Source organism: Hemibagrus wyckioides, linkage group LG16 (genome assembly GCF_019097595.1).
Source record: "Hemibagrus wyckioides isolate EC202008001 linkage group LG16, SWU_Hwy_1.0, whole genome shotgun sequence".
Taxonomy (NCBI): domain Eukaryota; kingdom Metazoa; phylum Chordata; class Actinopteri; order Siluriformes; family Bagridae; genus Hemibagrus; species Hemibagrus wyckioides.
This window is the reverse complement of record NC_080725.1, coordinates 7,468,946-7,485,076: the sequence shown is the minus strand read 5'-3', so window position 1 is coordinate 7,485,076 and position 16,131 is coordinate 7,468,946. Positions and strand designations below refer to the sequence as shown.

Genomic DNA, 16,131 nt, shown 5'->3' with positions numbered 1-16,131 from the left:
AAAAATTATTTGATCCCCTGCTGATTTTGTACGTTTGCCCACTGACAAAGAAATGATCAGTCTGTAATTTTAATGGTAGGTTTATCTGAAGAGTGAGAGACAGAATAACAACAAAAAAATCCAGAAAAACACATTTCAAAAAAGTTATACATTGATTTGCATTTTATTGAGTGAAATAAGTATTTGACCCCTTTGCAAAACATGACTTAGTACTTGGTGGCAAACCCTTGTTGGCAATCACAGACGTCAGACATTTCTTGTAGTTGGCCACCAGGTTTGCACACATCTCACATCTCAAGGAATTTGGGCCCACTCCTCTTTGCATCCACGACCCATTTTCAATGCCCTGGCTGAGGGAAGGAGGTTCTCACTCAAGATTTGACGGTACATGGCTCCATCCATCGTCCCTTTGATGTGGTGCGGTTGTCCTGTCCCCTTAGCAGAAAAACACCCCCAAAGCAAAATGTTTCCACCTCCATGTTTGACAGTGGGGATGGTCTTCTTGGAGTCATAGGCAGCATTCCTCCTCCTCCAAACACGGCGAGTTGAGTTGATGCCAAAGAGCTGGATTTTGGTCTCATTTGACCACATGACCTCTGAATCATTCAGATGTTCACTGGCAAACTTCAGATGAGCCTGTACATGCGCTTTCTTTAGCAGGGGGACCTTGCGGGCGCTACTGGATTTCAGTCTTTCACGGCGTAGTGTGTTACCAATTGTTTTTTTGGTGACTATGGTCCCAGCTGCCTTGAGATCATTGACAAAATCTTCTGGGCTGATTCCTCGCCATTCTCATGATCATTGAAACTCCATTAGGTGAGATCTTGCATGGAGCCCCAGACCGAGGAAGATTGACAGTCCTTTTGTGTTTCTTCCATTTGGGAATAATCGCACCAACTGTTTGGAACAACAGGTCTACAATCTTGTCCCTGACATCCATGGACAGCTCTTTGGTCTTGGCCATGATGGAGAGTTTGGAATCTGATTGATTGCTTCCTTCTGTGGACAGGTGTCTTTCATACAGTTAACGAGCTGAGATTAAGAGCACTCCCCGAGAGTGCTCCTACTGTAATCTCAGCTCCTTACCTCTATAAAAGACACCTGGGAGCCAAAAATCTTTCTGACTGATAGGGGATCAAATACTTATTTCACTCATTAAAATGCAAATCAATGTACAACTTTTCTGAAATGCGTTTTTCTGATTTTTTTTGTTGTTATTCTGCCTCTCACTGTTCAAATACACAGACTGATCATTTCTTTGTCAGTGGGCAAACGTACAAAATCAGCAGGGCATCAAATAATTTTTTCCCTCACTGTATATACCATAACCAAATATATATTAGCATTCATTAATTTCCCTAGTGTTTTTGCTGGTAGAGGTTGCAATGGCAATAGTCTGGGAAGGTCAGTCCAGAATATTTCTCTTATTTTTTGCCCAGATTCCAGCTCCTTCTGGAGATTCCTCATTGTTGCTAAAGTCTCTAGTGGAAGCTGCCTTGTATGGCATCTAAACCACCTCAGCTGGCACCTTGCAATTTTTCTTCTGCTCCAAGGCTTTCCCAGATTGTAAAGCTGCAGAATCTACCGAGGACAGAAAGCCTAGTAACCCTGCAGGGGAACCTCATTTTTATGCCTGTTTTTAACTGAGAAAGAACAGTGCAGAACTATTTCAGACTTTTCTCTCATGGCATTCTCATCAAGAATTAAAAACTAAATAGCACAAACAGAGCCAGCAGGACACTGTTGAGGAAATTCTTAGTAGCTCAGCTCTGGCCTAGCTCTCTCATACCAGCATTTCAGATAATAATTAACCACACATGTATATGCATTCATGTGTTACCTACTTATCCTCTGTGACTCCTTCTTCTTGATAGGTAGATTCATATCGATCTACCTAGATTCTCCCCCACTTGAACACTGCATTCCACTCTTGGAGGGTCTGATTTAAGTGTTTGTCAGAAGTCCACTCTAGATGGTGCTAAGAGAACAACATTATCTGCAAATAATGCAGTGCCTTCCATGAAAAATTTAGAGGCATGCAGTGCATACAGAAAGTATTCACAGCGTTTCACTTTTTTCCACATTTTAAGTTACAGCCTTATTCCAAAATGAATTAAATTAATTATTTTACTCAAAATTCTACAATCAATACCCCATAATGACAATGTGAAAGAGGTTTGTTTGAAATCTTTGCAAATTTATTCAAAATAAAAAATGAAAAAATCATACGTACATAAGTATTGATGACCTTCGCCATGACACTCAAAATTAAGCTCAGGTGCATCCTGTTTCCACTGATCATCCTTGACATGTTTCTACAAGTCCAAGGAATTGTCTGTAGTCTGTATTGAATCACTGTGAATAATTTCTGGATGCACTGTACACTCATAGGCCTTATCCAAATCAACAAAACATATCCATACTTCTATAAATAAATCATCCTTCTGTAAGTAAGGATAATTGGCTCCAGGAAGAGTTTGCAGTTCAGTTTTTAAATTTGAAAAAAAAAGAAGAAGAAGATTTTTAGGATCATTGTCCTGATCCTAGGTGTGTTGCTAGGATTTCTAGTTAATCCTCCTTCCTCATAGTGCCATCTTTTTGTGAAGTGCACTAGTTGTTCTTCCAGCAAAACATCCCCATAGCATGATGCTACTGCCCACATGCTTCACAACTGGGATGCTGTTCTTTGGATTAAAACTCACTCCAAGACTGGTATAAAAAAGCCAGATTGATGCATTTATATCAATTTTTCAACCTTTAGCCGTTAGTTCTAGGTTGCCTTTTGTAGCTCCATGTCTTGTCATAGCACCAGGGTCCTGGAGAAACGTTGTTTCGTTTCACTATGTACTGCTTCAGCTATATATAGTCAAAATGACAATAAAATGACTCTTGACTTGCAGGTGATCACCAACCTTTTGAGGGAGTGTTCTTTGGATTAAACACTTTACCCTTAACTTTAACAGTTCCTTCATTGTTTTTTTTGGGAGGGGTTCAGTTCAAACTTTCAGACCAAGGTCTTTTCATTCAGCCAACACTGGAACAGTATTTTCCCTGGAGAAAATCCCCTGCAGGCTCTGGGATTCCCCACTCAACAGCTTCTGAGCTATACTACATTTACAGTTTACAGTAATACAGTCACACTGATATTTGGGTGGTGTAAAGATTTAATGTAATGTATCTACAAATATTCTTAAAAGTGAATTTTTATTTACAATTATTACTAATTCAATGAACAAAAGTGTGGACTGTACCATGTACATCCCTAGGCTGTTTACAACCAATTGTAAAGCCCAATCATGTCTCTAATATATGATATATGTAGTTGTCTGATCCTCACACCGCCATAACGTTTACATGTCATCAACACAATGAATTCAGCTGGTCGTACTATTGTGTTTCGAAAACTTCACCCTCCTCGACGTGATAGTGGTTCATTCCGTACTTTCCGTAAACGGAAACTGCCCCCCTCCGTCAGCGGTGCTGTACTAAGAAGGAGTGTTGCCAGGTCCTCGGTTTTACTACTGTCAGTTATCCTGTTATTCACCATAGACACCTGATTTTTTAAACCTTTAGCATTCATACATTAGATGAAGTTTTGCAATACCAAATAGTATGGGAATTATCATGCAAATAAAATGTATTCTTATGTACATACTACATGCGCAATTTTCACGTATGTATACTTGTGTATCCGTAAAACTGTTCTAGTCCTTTTGAACATGAGTGTTTAATTATCTGAGACAATTTCATCTTGATGAAATGAGTTTTAAGGTGGTATTCTTTGTATTACAAAATGCTAAGATGTAAACATAACATTACTTGGTAATGGAAGTCATTATTCACATATTTAAAATTAAAAGTGAGCTATGGTTTTTTGAAGTTTTGTTGTTGTGTTGTTAACGCAGATCTGGCAACCCTGCTCTTTCAGCCACTCTTCAATAACATCACTGGGACTCAAGCGAGAGAGCGTGGGCTTTGAGGAGAATAGACGTTTACATCTTTTCAGTTTCTTTTTAGTTCGCCTCAAGGACTTTACTGACAATATCAAACAAGGTAATATTTGTTTGTCTTCCCTGTTTTTGAGAGATGTATTTGTATTGGTTGGAAATGTCTTCTTTTCGGCGTTCAGTTCAGGTGAACAGTAGCTAAATAACGGTCACGAACAAGTGTCCGTCCCTGTAGCAGTGAAACGGTGCTAGCAAACAAGCTAACAAGTTAGTTTAGCCGTCTAGCTAGCTGTTCACTGTTAACATGTTGTTTTAGCACTGTTTAATGCTCTGTTGTTTTTGTCGACAACCGATGTTTCTAGATCGACACTCTTAAATCAGCAAATATTTTGTTCGCTTGCTTCCGTTGGAGCTAAGTCAATTTACATTCGCTAAGAGTAATAAATTAACTGTTGAATGAAGGCAATAATGTCAACTCATAATTAATAACAAAAGGCTTAATGCTAATCCAGTTAACGGATTCACCCTTATCTATGCTGATATTTGTGGCCATGAACGAATGCTGTTAACTTTTTGTTCCTGGTAAACAGACTTGCTTTGATTTCTGTTTCACCAAGCGGCTAAAAAACAGCATAATAATATGGTTTGTAGAGATCTTCACTAATAAATACAAGACAAGAAATAAAGTGGGTTTTTTTTTTTTTATACTAATGCCACAGGAATAAACAGTAGTCTCGTGTCTAAAATACTTTTCTTGTTGCCTGTATATTTGCTGATTTGCTTTGGAGTCCAAAATAAAATTTGAGGTTTGTTCTCACACTTTTTACATTTCACAAGATCTCACTGCATGGACAAAATTTCGCCTGTTCTAACAAAACTAATTTACCTGTGTTCATGAATTTAAGATAAGGATGTAAATTAAAATGGCATCCAGATTTCATGCCGTCATGTATCACAGTTTCAGTCTGTAATAATGTCGTGTGTTGTTTTTCTAATTGTAAGTAAGTTCTAATATTTTAAGGGTTTATTATTTTATTGGATTTAATTCCTGAAGTAGGTTCCTGTCAGATAGATTAGGAAAGAAATAAATAGTATGCTACTTGTAAATTACATAAAAGGTTTAGTTTCGAATGCATTTTAATATTAATGAGTTTGTAGTTTAATCCTGGTGTAGCTTATGCACACCCCGTCTAATGTGTGTAGTGCACCAGGCTTTGGGGATTTGACATGAATATCTCGTGCTGTAGTTACAGCATTGAGGCCTCATACCACTGTGAAGGGCAATATGAAAAAAGAAGAAAAAAAACCCCCCCAAAAACGGCTTGCACACAAAAAGAAAGCTTTTATTAGGTGAAATTTGGAATGGGGATGTTTAATCAAAAAATATTGTTCATACTTGTCCAGGCAAGTAAAAAGAACTCTTTGAAAAAAAATATATGCAGGTTGTCTACTAATTTGAGCACCCTCAAATTCTTCAAAGAAGTCTTATTCCCAGTTTTGCTGTCATCCAAGTATCATCCAGTTAAATAATTAATTATAAGTAATAAACATAACCACAACGTTTAAGTTTTTGATCTGATTCAGCCAAGTCAGGTGTTAATACCAGGTATTGTCAGGTACCAAAAGAGCTCCAAAGACAGGACAAGGTACTAGAACTGCAAGGCCAGTTTCTTTGCTTTGTTTGGGTTTGAGATCAAACGATAAAGATTAGACAGTGGGTCAGAATGTTTCATTTCCACATATATGCTCTTGATGTGTTAAACCTTTGTTTGAACCCACCCATTTTTCCAGTGATCAAACATTTTGGTCCTTTTGATTGACGGGTGTGTACTCATGGTTTGAGCCTTGGGTTTCACCTGTAAACACTGTAAAGTATACATGTAAAACAGAATTAGACCTTGAGATATTTGTTCATTTATTTATTTCTGTTACATTTGTAAAGGTGCAATGGTGGAAGAAGAGCAATTTGTGAATATAGACTTGAATGATGACAACATCTGCACCATCTGTAAGCTGGACACAGAGACTGGAACACTGTCCTTCTGTCATGTCTGCTTCGAGCTGAGCATAGAGGGTAAGTCACAGTGTTGGGGAAATTTGATATTAAAATGGTCATTCTGATTTGGCAAAAAAGTCAACAGGATCTGTTTTGTCTGTTTTAGGATATACAGCTAAATGTAAATGCTCTACATTTTTTATCTGTAATTGAGGGTGCTGTTTCCATGTGGCACTATTTTGCCACATTGTTTTATAAAAGAAACTTATTCATTTTTATGTCCTATGCAGGTTTATCAGGTTTTTAAAGTTGTCTTGCAGCAAACTCTGACTGTTACAGGCAAACAAAAGCTTGGAATAGCATGCTTCAGGCCCTGCGATTATAGTACACTTTGGCATGATAAAAGTAACGCCTCTTTGTGTCGAGCTGCATCATACCAGCCCGCTGTGTTTTCTTATGCAGTGTTCAAAGCTGGATGTGAGATGTGGATGTGAATGGATATGTGCCCTTTCAGGCACACCTAAGAGAGAGAGAAGTTTGAAAGTTGAAAGAAATGTTAAAAGTTAAAAGACATAGTAACTCTCACTTCCAATTAGACTGGTAAGACAGCTCAAGAAACATTTATTTATTTATTTATAGACGCTTGTCACACGTTTCTGACATGCTAAAAGGTTCAAATATTACAATATTTACAGTATTAATTTAAATATTACAGGTAAATATTACAGGTTAAATCTTGAATGTAAGCTATGTAGGGTGGTGAGGGCTTGGGATCCAAAAAGTTTGGGAACCCCTGGTATTTTTAAAATAACGTGCTTTATCATGTCATTTCATTCTGTCAGTCTGTATACGATGGAGGATTTGACCTCCAAGAATAAACTTGTCAGATGGATGTACATGGGCCAGCCTACAGCACAATTCCTTTAAATTTTAGAGCATAATTACAAAACTTTTACATCATATACATTTATATTACTGTTGCTCAGCACCAGATAGTATGAAGTAAATATAAGTGACCTAAAGTGAGTCAAGACCATGTCTGTACATGATGGACAGAGCCATAATCCCAGCCCAAAATAGCACAAACACCGGTCTGGGAAAGTTTATTTAAAAAAGAAATTTGGATAATTGTTTAGAAAACTATTCAACAAACCTCCATTAAATACGTTTGAACACCATTATCTAGTATGTTTTTTATTTTTAGTTGTTTATGAATAAATTATGATCAAATGGCCTAATATACAGTAAATGCACTCACAGATGCCTGAACCCATACACCTGTACACCAAGGCTGCCTTACACAATGCTTACAGATGTCCCAGATCATATGAAAAAGGGCTGTTGGTAACATAAAGTTTTTATTTTTTATTTCTTTTAGCTATCAGCAAACTTGTCATTGAATATTGTATTCTATTATTTAATTGCATAGCCTATGATTACCAGGTTGAAGGTATGTCCTCATTATGTCTTGAATTTCTGTTAGGACAGGTGTGCGTTGTCTCTGGTTGTCACTTGTTAAAATAACATTGTCTATTATGATTTGCTGCTGTGCTGTGTTGTTCTGCACTTCACCTAATTCCTCTCATAGCTGTGATGTGTATGATAACTGAGCAAAGTGTGGTCTTACCTCACCACATGACACTGTACCTTAGCTGCATCGACAAGCAGTGGGAGCAATTTGGTTTCTAGCCGTGGATAATGCAGATCTGTGCTTGCTCTTTCTGTCCAGCAGTTAGCTCAATGGGCAAGAATTTTAGGGAAGTCTCAGCAGTAGTATTTAAGCCCACTACATAAGATCCCCTGGAATGTGTGCTTGTAGAAGACAATCAGACTCAATGTCAACCAGAGAGAATGTCTCTAACTTTTCAGACCTTGAGTACTAAAACAATACTGTGTGTGCGAAAGCTTTCTTTCTAATGTTTGTGGCATAAAACTTTCACCGTTTCACACACAATGGCAGGTTGATTTGCTTTGTAGTTGGGGAATGTGGTAGCTTAGTGGTGAAGGTGTTGGACTACTGTTCGGCGGTTGTGAGTTTGAATCCCAGCTCCACCAAGTTGCCACTGCTGGGCCCCTGGCCCTTAAACCTCAATTTTTCAGTTGTTTTTTACATTGTAAATGTAAGTCGCTCTGGATAAGGGCGTCTGCCAAATGCCAGAAATGTAAATGTAAACATAATGTAATGTAGTTAATATGAATGAAATGCTTTGGAATATGCAATTATAGGAAAATAATATATGTTGGTGTGGTCTGATGCAAAGTTAAATATTTTTAAATAATCAAACCTTCTAAAGTGTTTTAATTTTAATATTTAATTCATTTTTACTAAAAAAAAATGTTTGCTTGTGAAAAGATCTGCTTGTGAAGTTTGTTATAACAACTATAAACCGCTACTAAGATGGAAAAAACAGCAGCCTCTGTGCTGAAGAAACTAGCTCAACTTAAGGGTTCTTAAACTTGGTGTCCAGACATGGCCTCTCATGATGTACAACAGATGGGTTACAAGAGAAAAACTCAATCTACTGTCTCGTTTCATTTGACTATTTTGCAAATTAACATTACAAATATAGAAGACAGATTTTGTGTTGTAATATTTTGAAATGTTAATGGATATCACAATTAGGCAAGCCACAAAACTGTCACTAGCCATTCATTTGAATCATACCCTGACAGAGCTTATAAAGGACAATTTCAGCATTCCCATCCTTTCCTTAATAGATGAATGGGAGGATGAAGACCCAGTCTACTTCCGTTCATCTAATACCCATAACCATAATCATTTTTATATCTGTGCCCTCAGGAAAAAGCTGATTCAATAAATCTGGAATTCAAAAAAAGTAGTTTGGTCAAGGCTTGTTTGGGAAAAAGTTTGGGAACCCTGTCATAACTGGGTATATAAAATTTAAAAAAAGACCTTCTGATGAATTAGATTCAAGAATTCAACAGTGCAACAGTTACGTTTTTTGATTAGTACAACATTGTCATCCCAGTGCTGTCTGTTTCTGTCTGTTTGTGTATCCCACAAATATATTATACATATGATAAACATGAAATCAGTGTGTTGCAAATTATTTGTAGACCTTTAACATGAATGTTATATATTTTATGCAACACTTTATACCCTAGTATTCATTATTCCAATATTGGTTATAGATAAGTGAAATTTCAGGATAAGTGTGTGCTCTAAACTGTAAACAGTGCTATCATATGTGATGGATCACATGAACATGTGTTTTTGTCTGCATGCTACTTGTTTGTTTGTGCAGCTGTTGACTGCACTTTATATTTGAGCTGCTGTTTTCGACCATGAATGATGACCTGTCCTCGTTTTGCACACAGACATGCACATAAACGTGAGCACACATACAGCATCTTCCAGGTTCCACAAAATGGGTCAAGGATCCAGTGTCCTATTTTGTCTGCTAAGCTGAACTGAAAAACACAGGCTGATCTGCCAGCTGTAAAAAGTGCACTGATGTGAGGTCTTTAGTGTTGTGACGTCAAATATAGCTTCTTATGTTCCTGTTTTCTATTCTTGATTTCCATGTCAGTGTCACCACTGATTAACCTGACTGTGTGAACTCTTTATAAAAATACACTTCTAAAAAGGTAGAATTTAGTGTGAGAGTGAAAAATCAAAGTATATTATACTTAGAAGCATGCAGGATCATAATTTAAATTTTTCTCATGTGAATTTCTTATTTTTCTCCTCAGTCTCATATGCTCAGTATTCATTTTCCCCCTTCTTAAAAAGCCCCACTTTAGATATATTCTCTTTGTATTTACCACACCTTGGTACACTGCACTCCAGGAATTTTTCTACTAAATATATAACTTAATATAAAATGTATATAAGGCCTTTTCCCTGCACATTTTTTTCATTACCTACATCCTGCACTATTGATGGGTTTGTTCCTTAAAAGCACTAGAACCCTAGGAACTGGTTGCTCCTTTAATACCATTTGATGTACAATTTTAATATATTTTATAATTAATAATTATTAATTAATTATATTATAATTAATTGTAATTGTGAGCTCATGCAAATATCTAATCATGCACAAGTGCTCCTATAATAATAATAATAATAATAATAATAATAATAATAATAATAATAATAATAATAACCACTGTATGAAAAGCACACACTTTCAAATAGGAGTTTTAGCTATGAAAATGTGCTCTCAGAACTAAAAACACCTGTGAACAGCTAAAACCTCTTCATGTCTTTTACATACTGCAGTTTTAAAAAAAAAAAAAGTCAGGTCTTTCGCTTTTTCTTTTCCTGACACTGCTGTTTCTTGCTCATTGTGGTCTATACGGCATGTAGGTACATGCACAGAAAATGAGAGCTGACTTTCAGGTATTAGGCTCATGAAAGCACTGAATGCATGTTCAGACATGTACAAACATTTATGGATCTTTCATTTTGTTTCTTTGTTTTCTGCCTAATAAGAGGCATAACTCTTGTCAGTATCAAACTCAGTGTCACTGATATGCCTGAAATGAAGCCCAAAGAATACTCAAAGTTCCTCTTTGGTTTTAAGAAGCAAGCATTTTATTTCGTGAATTTCTGCTCATTCACCCTAATAGTTAATACTGAAAAAAAATCTGAAATAATAAGTTAATTATTAGGCAGGATGTATATTTGTCTTAAGCCTCTTGCCCACACTGCTGAACTTATTCTGCTGTGTTTATGTATGTGGTTGGTATTTCGGGTCTTTCTCTTGAGACCCATTCACACCCATTCACTTCCTGTTTTTAAGCCTTATATTGTTTTGAAGCGTAGCAAATGCGTTTATCAGAAAGTTGATACAATGGTTTGTGTTTTTCCTTGTTTTTTTTTCTTTTCAAATTTTTGTTGTCTAACCCATGTAGGCATAATACAGATGCAACATATTTTGTTGCCCTTTTGAAGCACTAGCATGTGTTTTCTGTGCGCGTGATCTTCCTGCCCCAAAACATTCTTAGACATTGGTTCAATTAGGACATGCTGACTTAAGAAAGAAAATGGTCTCCTTCCTTTTTTTCTTTTCCTCTTCTTCCTGAGCTCAAGATTAATTTTCAGTTCTGGCATGTACGTTTCTGCAGAACAAAAAAAAGTTGAAAAAAGGAAGTGGGATTGCATTTCATTTAACATACTGTTGATATTAACATTTCATGGTAATCAAGTATGAGTTATGTATATGGAAGTTTTTCTTATGCCCTAGTTAGAGCACAGTATTTTGTTTGCACATTTTTCATTTTGAATTTTAGTTCTGTTATATCCCCATACAAAATTGTGTTGTGTGTGATTTTTGTTTTGTGTCTAGCTAAGTATACTATGTGCATTATACAATTTGCCTTATTGTTGAGGAAATTACCATCAGGGTTTTCTTTAATTTATATTTGGACATAAATCAGTTCTATCAGCAGGGGAGACTTGTGAGACTTATAAATTGTAAGTGTCATGAGTCTACTGTACTGTGATGAATCTGACCCTTTCTCCAGTATTTAACATACACTTTCAGAAGTGTTTGTGTACAGTTGTGCGCTGCTGAATCGATGGTCAGCCTGACTGGCTTTTTCCTTGACCAGCTAAGCTGCTTTGCCTGGCCATCATAATATAAACCCTTGCCTAACAATAAAGCTCCAGAACTATTTTACTCTTGAAAACAGGACATAGGCCAAATGAATTCAGTAAAGTTTAATTAAACAAAATTTAATTGTTTGAATGTAAGTACTGTGTAGTTGACAAATATATTTAAGCAGGATGTCTTTGTGCATCATAGGTGTGTCCACTGCAACTCTGCTGCACTCCACATCTTTGCGTGGGCACAGGGACTGCTTTGAGAAGTACCACCTCATTGCCAACCAGAAGGTCTCACATGCCAAGGCCTCGCACAGTACCTATGAGGGTGTCAAGCGGGCACTGAGCCAGCAGATCAGCCGCATTGTGCAGTATGCCCAGAACAGAGACTCTGGCTCCAAACACCAGATCCTGTTTCACACACAGCAGGGTGACAGGAACTTGATGCCCAAGTCAGGTGCCCAGGTCCCCCGATATGCCCCACGCTGGGTGGAGGCTACGTGTTCAGGTGAAACAGAAGATCTGGAGCTCCTGCAGGATTCTGGGCAGCTGTGGAGCAATGATCAAAAGCACACACTGCAACAGCAGGTAGGAGGAGGAGAACAGCGGGAGAGACGACACATATTCCACAGTCGAGAGGAATGTGAGTACTCCGGAGAAGTGAAGTCATCTAGAAAATGTCTTGGCAGCTAAAAGTCTTTTATTCAGATTACACAAAGAAGGTGTAGTGTTGTAGTTTGCTATCTTTTTTAGTAAAGCTTATGAAGCTTCGGTATGACAGACAACATGCATTCCTCCCCACATTTTTGTGTCCGTGTCGCTCACTCTTAATATGTGACTGTCTGGGGTGTTCTCATTTGTGTGCCCTCATCCTTTTGTCTGTCATACTTGGAAAAGTGGCTTTGCTGGTATAAAAGTGATAAATTAAGTCTCACCAGCAGGCTCTATCATTGGTGAAATGATCTCATGGTCAAAGATTGAGTCACTGTGTTTTCCTCATCATTTTTTGACTGAAGAGAAGTTAATACAGTTCTTTTGTAATGTTTTTTTTTATTGCAGTGGTGAAAATGACTTTGGAAGAGCTTCATCAGCTGAATTCCCAGCTGCTGCTACAGATTCAAGGTAAAGTTTAGTAATAACACATTCAAAACCTTTGTGGGTTTTTCTTTCTTTCTTTTTTTAAATAACTTAAGCTTTTTTAAAAATTCTACACTCTGTTCTTAAAACCTTCTGTTCATTTTAAATTTCTGCAAATTTACACCGTAAATTTAAGCTGATACATTACACAGCTAAATTTGTCTTCATAATAAGGGCGAACTAAGAATAACAATAATTAGCCTAAGACAACAATGTACATGCATTGATGTGTAGACATTAAAAATAAATAAATAAAGAATGAAACTTTTGTCACGTTTTTATGTGACTGTATTAGATGCAACTTTAACTTACTGACAAATGTAACGATCTCCCTCTTTTTTTTTTGGGGGGGGGGGGGGGGGGTTGGGGTTGGGGGTTCACACATCTGAAACTATCTTGCCAGGGTTCCTTAAACCTGTTCTTATTTCTTGTACTCCACTGCTTTTGTAGACAACTTGTAGATTTTTCTGATTTTTGCTATTTTTGTTCAGCTCTCCTGCCCTTGACTAATTATAAACAGAAATCAAAAATAGGAAGGTGTCTGTTTATTCTGGAGCATTAGATCATACAATGTGCTCACACCTGCTTTTGGCTGAGCTTGAAAAAATGTGTTCTGAAAATGTCAGTATAAGCAAGTCAATGATGCATTAAAGCTTATAATTGTACTATGATCTAATATACCTGTATTAAAAGAAATCATTTCAGTGATATGATTGACATTTTGAATCAATCAGATGAGTATTCATGCCACCATCTCTCTCTCTCTCTCTCTCTTTCTCTCTCTCACTCAGAGGTATTTGAAAAGCTTTCAGTAGCTGTGCAAGAGAAGGACTCATTGGCATCCCAGCTTCATGTCCGCCACATAGCCATCGAGCAGCTCTTTAAGAACTGTGCCAAACTCCCATGGCTTCAGATTGGCCGGGCAGGGATCAAAACCAGCAACACCTCAGTGGAGTGAAGTGCGAGTTGTCCACAGTGGATTAAAAAAAGTGCTTTTCACTCCCAGTGTATACTCTTAAGTAGAAAGGGTGGTTGAGCTTACTGTCTCTTGTTCAAAAACTGTAAGAACAGTCTTGAAAGAGACTAACACGTGGAGTTTTGGATCTTCATTTAGGTGGATCTGTGGTTACTATGCAGACTGAGGTCAGACTGACTGTGGCCTCATCAACATTAACTTGAATAATGTTTTTATGACTTTTATGTTATGGAATGTATTTCACATTTCTATTTATTTATTTTATTTTATTTTTTATTAGAGAAGCAGATGCCTCTATAACTGTGCATGAAAGACCGGAGTCTGGGTTGGGCTCTGATGTTTCTGTGGTAATGGTTGCCTAGTTAAGAAGGGAGTGTGTTCTCTCTGATCATTGCAGTGTGATTGTGGTTTCCAGTTATAAAACACTTTTCTCTGCTGTGTACAAGTGCAACACAATGTAAAGATTAGGTATCTAAACCTCAGGCTTCCACAAGATATGATACAATCTATAAGACAGCAATTGGCTATCTGAAAATGCCACTGAATCTTGTACAATTAGATTTATTAGGCCCCGGTTGATACCAGAGAATCTTTGCTTAAAATCCGTGGTCTGCTGGTAATTACAAATGATGTAGAGAAGGACTTATTTAAGTATCCATTATAGTCAAAGCTATTCTTGCTAAGACATTAGTTAGTTCTTGTGGCTCTTGCCTGGTTTCATTTCAGTCAATACGATGTTATTTGTGAGTCTTATATTTCCTAAAAGCCCCCTTCATTCTATTCCTAAGTAAGTTAGGATACTATCGGTCATAGCATAATCAAATATTCCTGTATGTTTATCATTACATGGGGATGTTTTAATAGGGATTTTACGCACCTTAAAAAGCCTAACCAAAGTCTGTTGCCAAAAGGTAACATAATTTAGTGTTTATATTTTTAAGTATGTTTGGATGAACGAAAGGACATTTGTGCACATTTAATTACCTTGAAATACGGTTTTCTTGATCTTTGTTCAAATATTTCAGGCATCAGTTTTAAATTTTTTTTATCTTAACATGTCATGTTTATTTATTTAGAAGCTTACTGTACAATCTTATTTTACAATTTCATATATTCCTTGTTTATTCTCGGATAAAATCTTGAGGTGAGGGCGCCATCTGCTGGTGGCACAAAAAGAATCTGTTCACACTTAATGCGGTCAGCTTATAATGACACTGGATGTTTTTAAACTTAGCTGTTCGGATGTGTCATTTTAAAAGTATAAAATTATTTTGTTCAGAGAAAAAAAATGCTTCTCTTTGTAAGAGACCTATATTTTACTTGACCCATCTGTGGGTTGTATGAAAAGTGTTGTGCATGTCTGGTGCTTGATATGCTGTACAAAGTTGAACTGTGATTTTCATCAGCATTATTGTATGCATGTCAGTTCTGCTTATATATATATAGATATATATATAACTATAAAAATCTCGGATGTGTGTGTTGATTTTTATAGTTTGTGGCTTAAAACCCATGTACTTGTTCAGGATAATAACAATGAATTGGTAAAGCAGACTGTGGATTTCAGCAGATATAGGGGCTACAGGGTTACATACAAACTGCCCACTAAACAGAGTGTTAATCTTAAAACTTAAGATCATGTTTTGGCACATATACTTGTGATATCAGTTATCAAGGGTTTTTTTTGTGTGTGTGTTTTTATTGTTTCTCCAACAGCTCATGCAATAATGTGTGATTGTGTGGTGGTCTGAGTGATGATTCAAATGTTATCTTTAAAACCAGTCAATAAATATACACAATATTTTATTAAACATGTATTTGTCTTGTGTCTTCATATGTGCACCACTATTAAGTTGTATGGTGAATTTTCTCCTGCTTTGCACTCTCTCTCCCTCTCTAGGCAGTGGTGGCTCAAGTGGTTAAGGCTCTGGGCTGTTGATCGGAGGGTCTAAGCCCCAGCACCACCAAGCTCCACTGCTGAGCAAGGCCCTTAACCCGCTCTGCTCCAGCTGTATCATAGGTGCCCCTGCGCTCTGACCCCAACTTCCTGGGATATGCGAAGAAAAGAATTCCACTGTGCTGTAATGTATGTGTGGTGATTAAAAAAAGGCATCTTGCCCTCAGTTCTTCTTCTTCTCTTCGTTCCCTGGTTGTAGGTGTCCACAGCTGGTGATGGATGGAGTGTCCGTAGGTGCTCTGACATGAGCAATACAATACTTAGCACCTACAAGAGTAATAATTAATACATAAACATCACCACTTTCAATAATTTCCTCATACATTAGATATTTCATTTATCTAAACTTTGTTTGCTAAATAATTACAGGTTAAACTCTAAATCATATCATTCAGCTTTCTATACACTACACAAAAACAAATATGAAAATCTCTTGCTTGGTCACAGGAAATCATGAACATTTTTGTAGGTGACAACTAGTAATGTGTTGGCAAATGTGATAAACCAGCAAAATGCACTGGACCACTATCTTACATCTTAGTTATCTTA

At 37.0% G+C, this 16,131-nt stretch overlaps 1 protein-coding gene across 1 annotated transcript; it reads left to right on the top strand.

Moving 5' to 3' along the window:
* The first annotated feature begins 3,934 nt into the window (after positions 1-3,934).
* lg16h21orf91 (linkage group 16 C21orf91 homolog) lies at positions 3,935-15,431 on the top strand. Its single transcript, XM_058412663.1, has 5 exons — positions 3,935-4,053; positions 5,890-6,021; positions 11,715-12,155; positions 12,572-12,634; positions 13,441-15,431. Exons 2-5 carry the CDS (start codon positions 5,895-5,897, stop codon positions 13,605-13,607), a joined length of 798 nt encoding a protein of 265 aa, XP_058268646.1. The 5' UTR covers positions 3,935-4,053; positions 5,890-5,894; the 3' UTR covers positions 13,608-15,431.
* Positions 15,432-16,131: the final 700 nt, after the last annotated feature.

Coding starts and splice junctions, on each gene's coding strand:
- lg16h21orf91 (XM_058412663.1), top strand. CDS start 5,895: ATGGTGGAAGAAGAGCAATTTGTGAATATAGACTTGAATGATGACAAC. Junction 6,022..11,714: donor CTTCGAGCTGAGCATAGAGG/GTAAGTCACAGT, acceptor TGTGCATCATAG/GTGTGTCCACTGCAACTCTG. Junction 12,156..12,571: donor ATTCCACAGTCGAGAGGAAT/GTGAGTACTCCG, acceptor TTTTTATTGCAG/TGGTGAAAATGACTTTGGAA.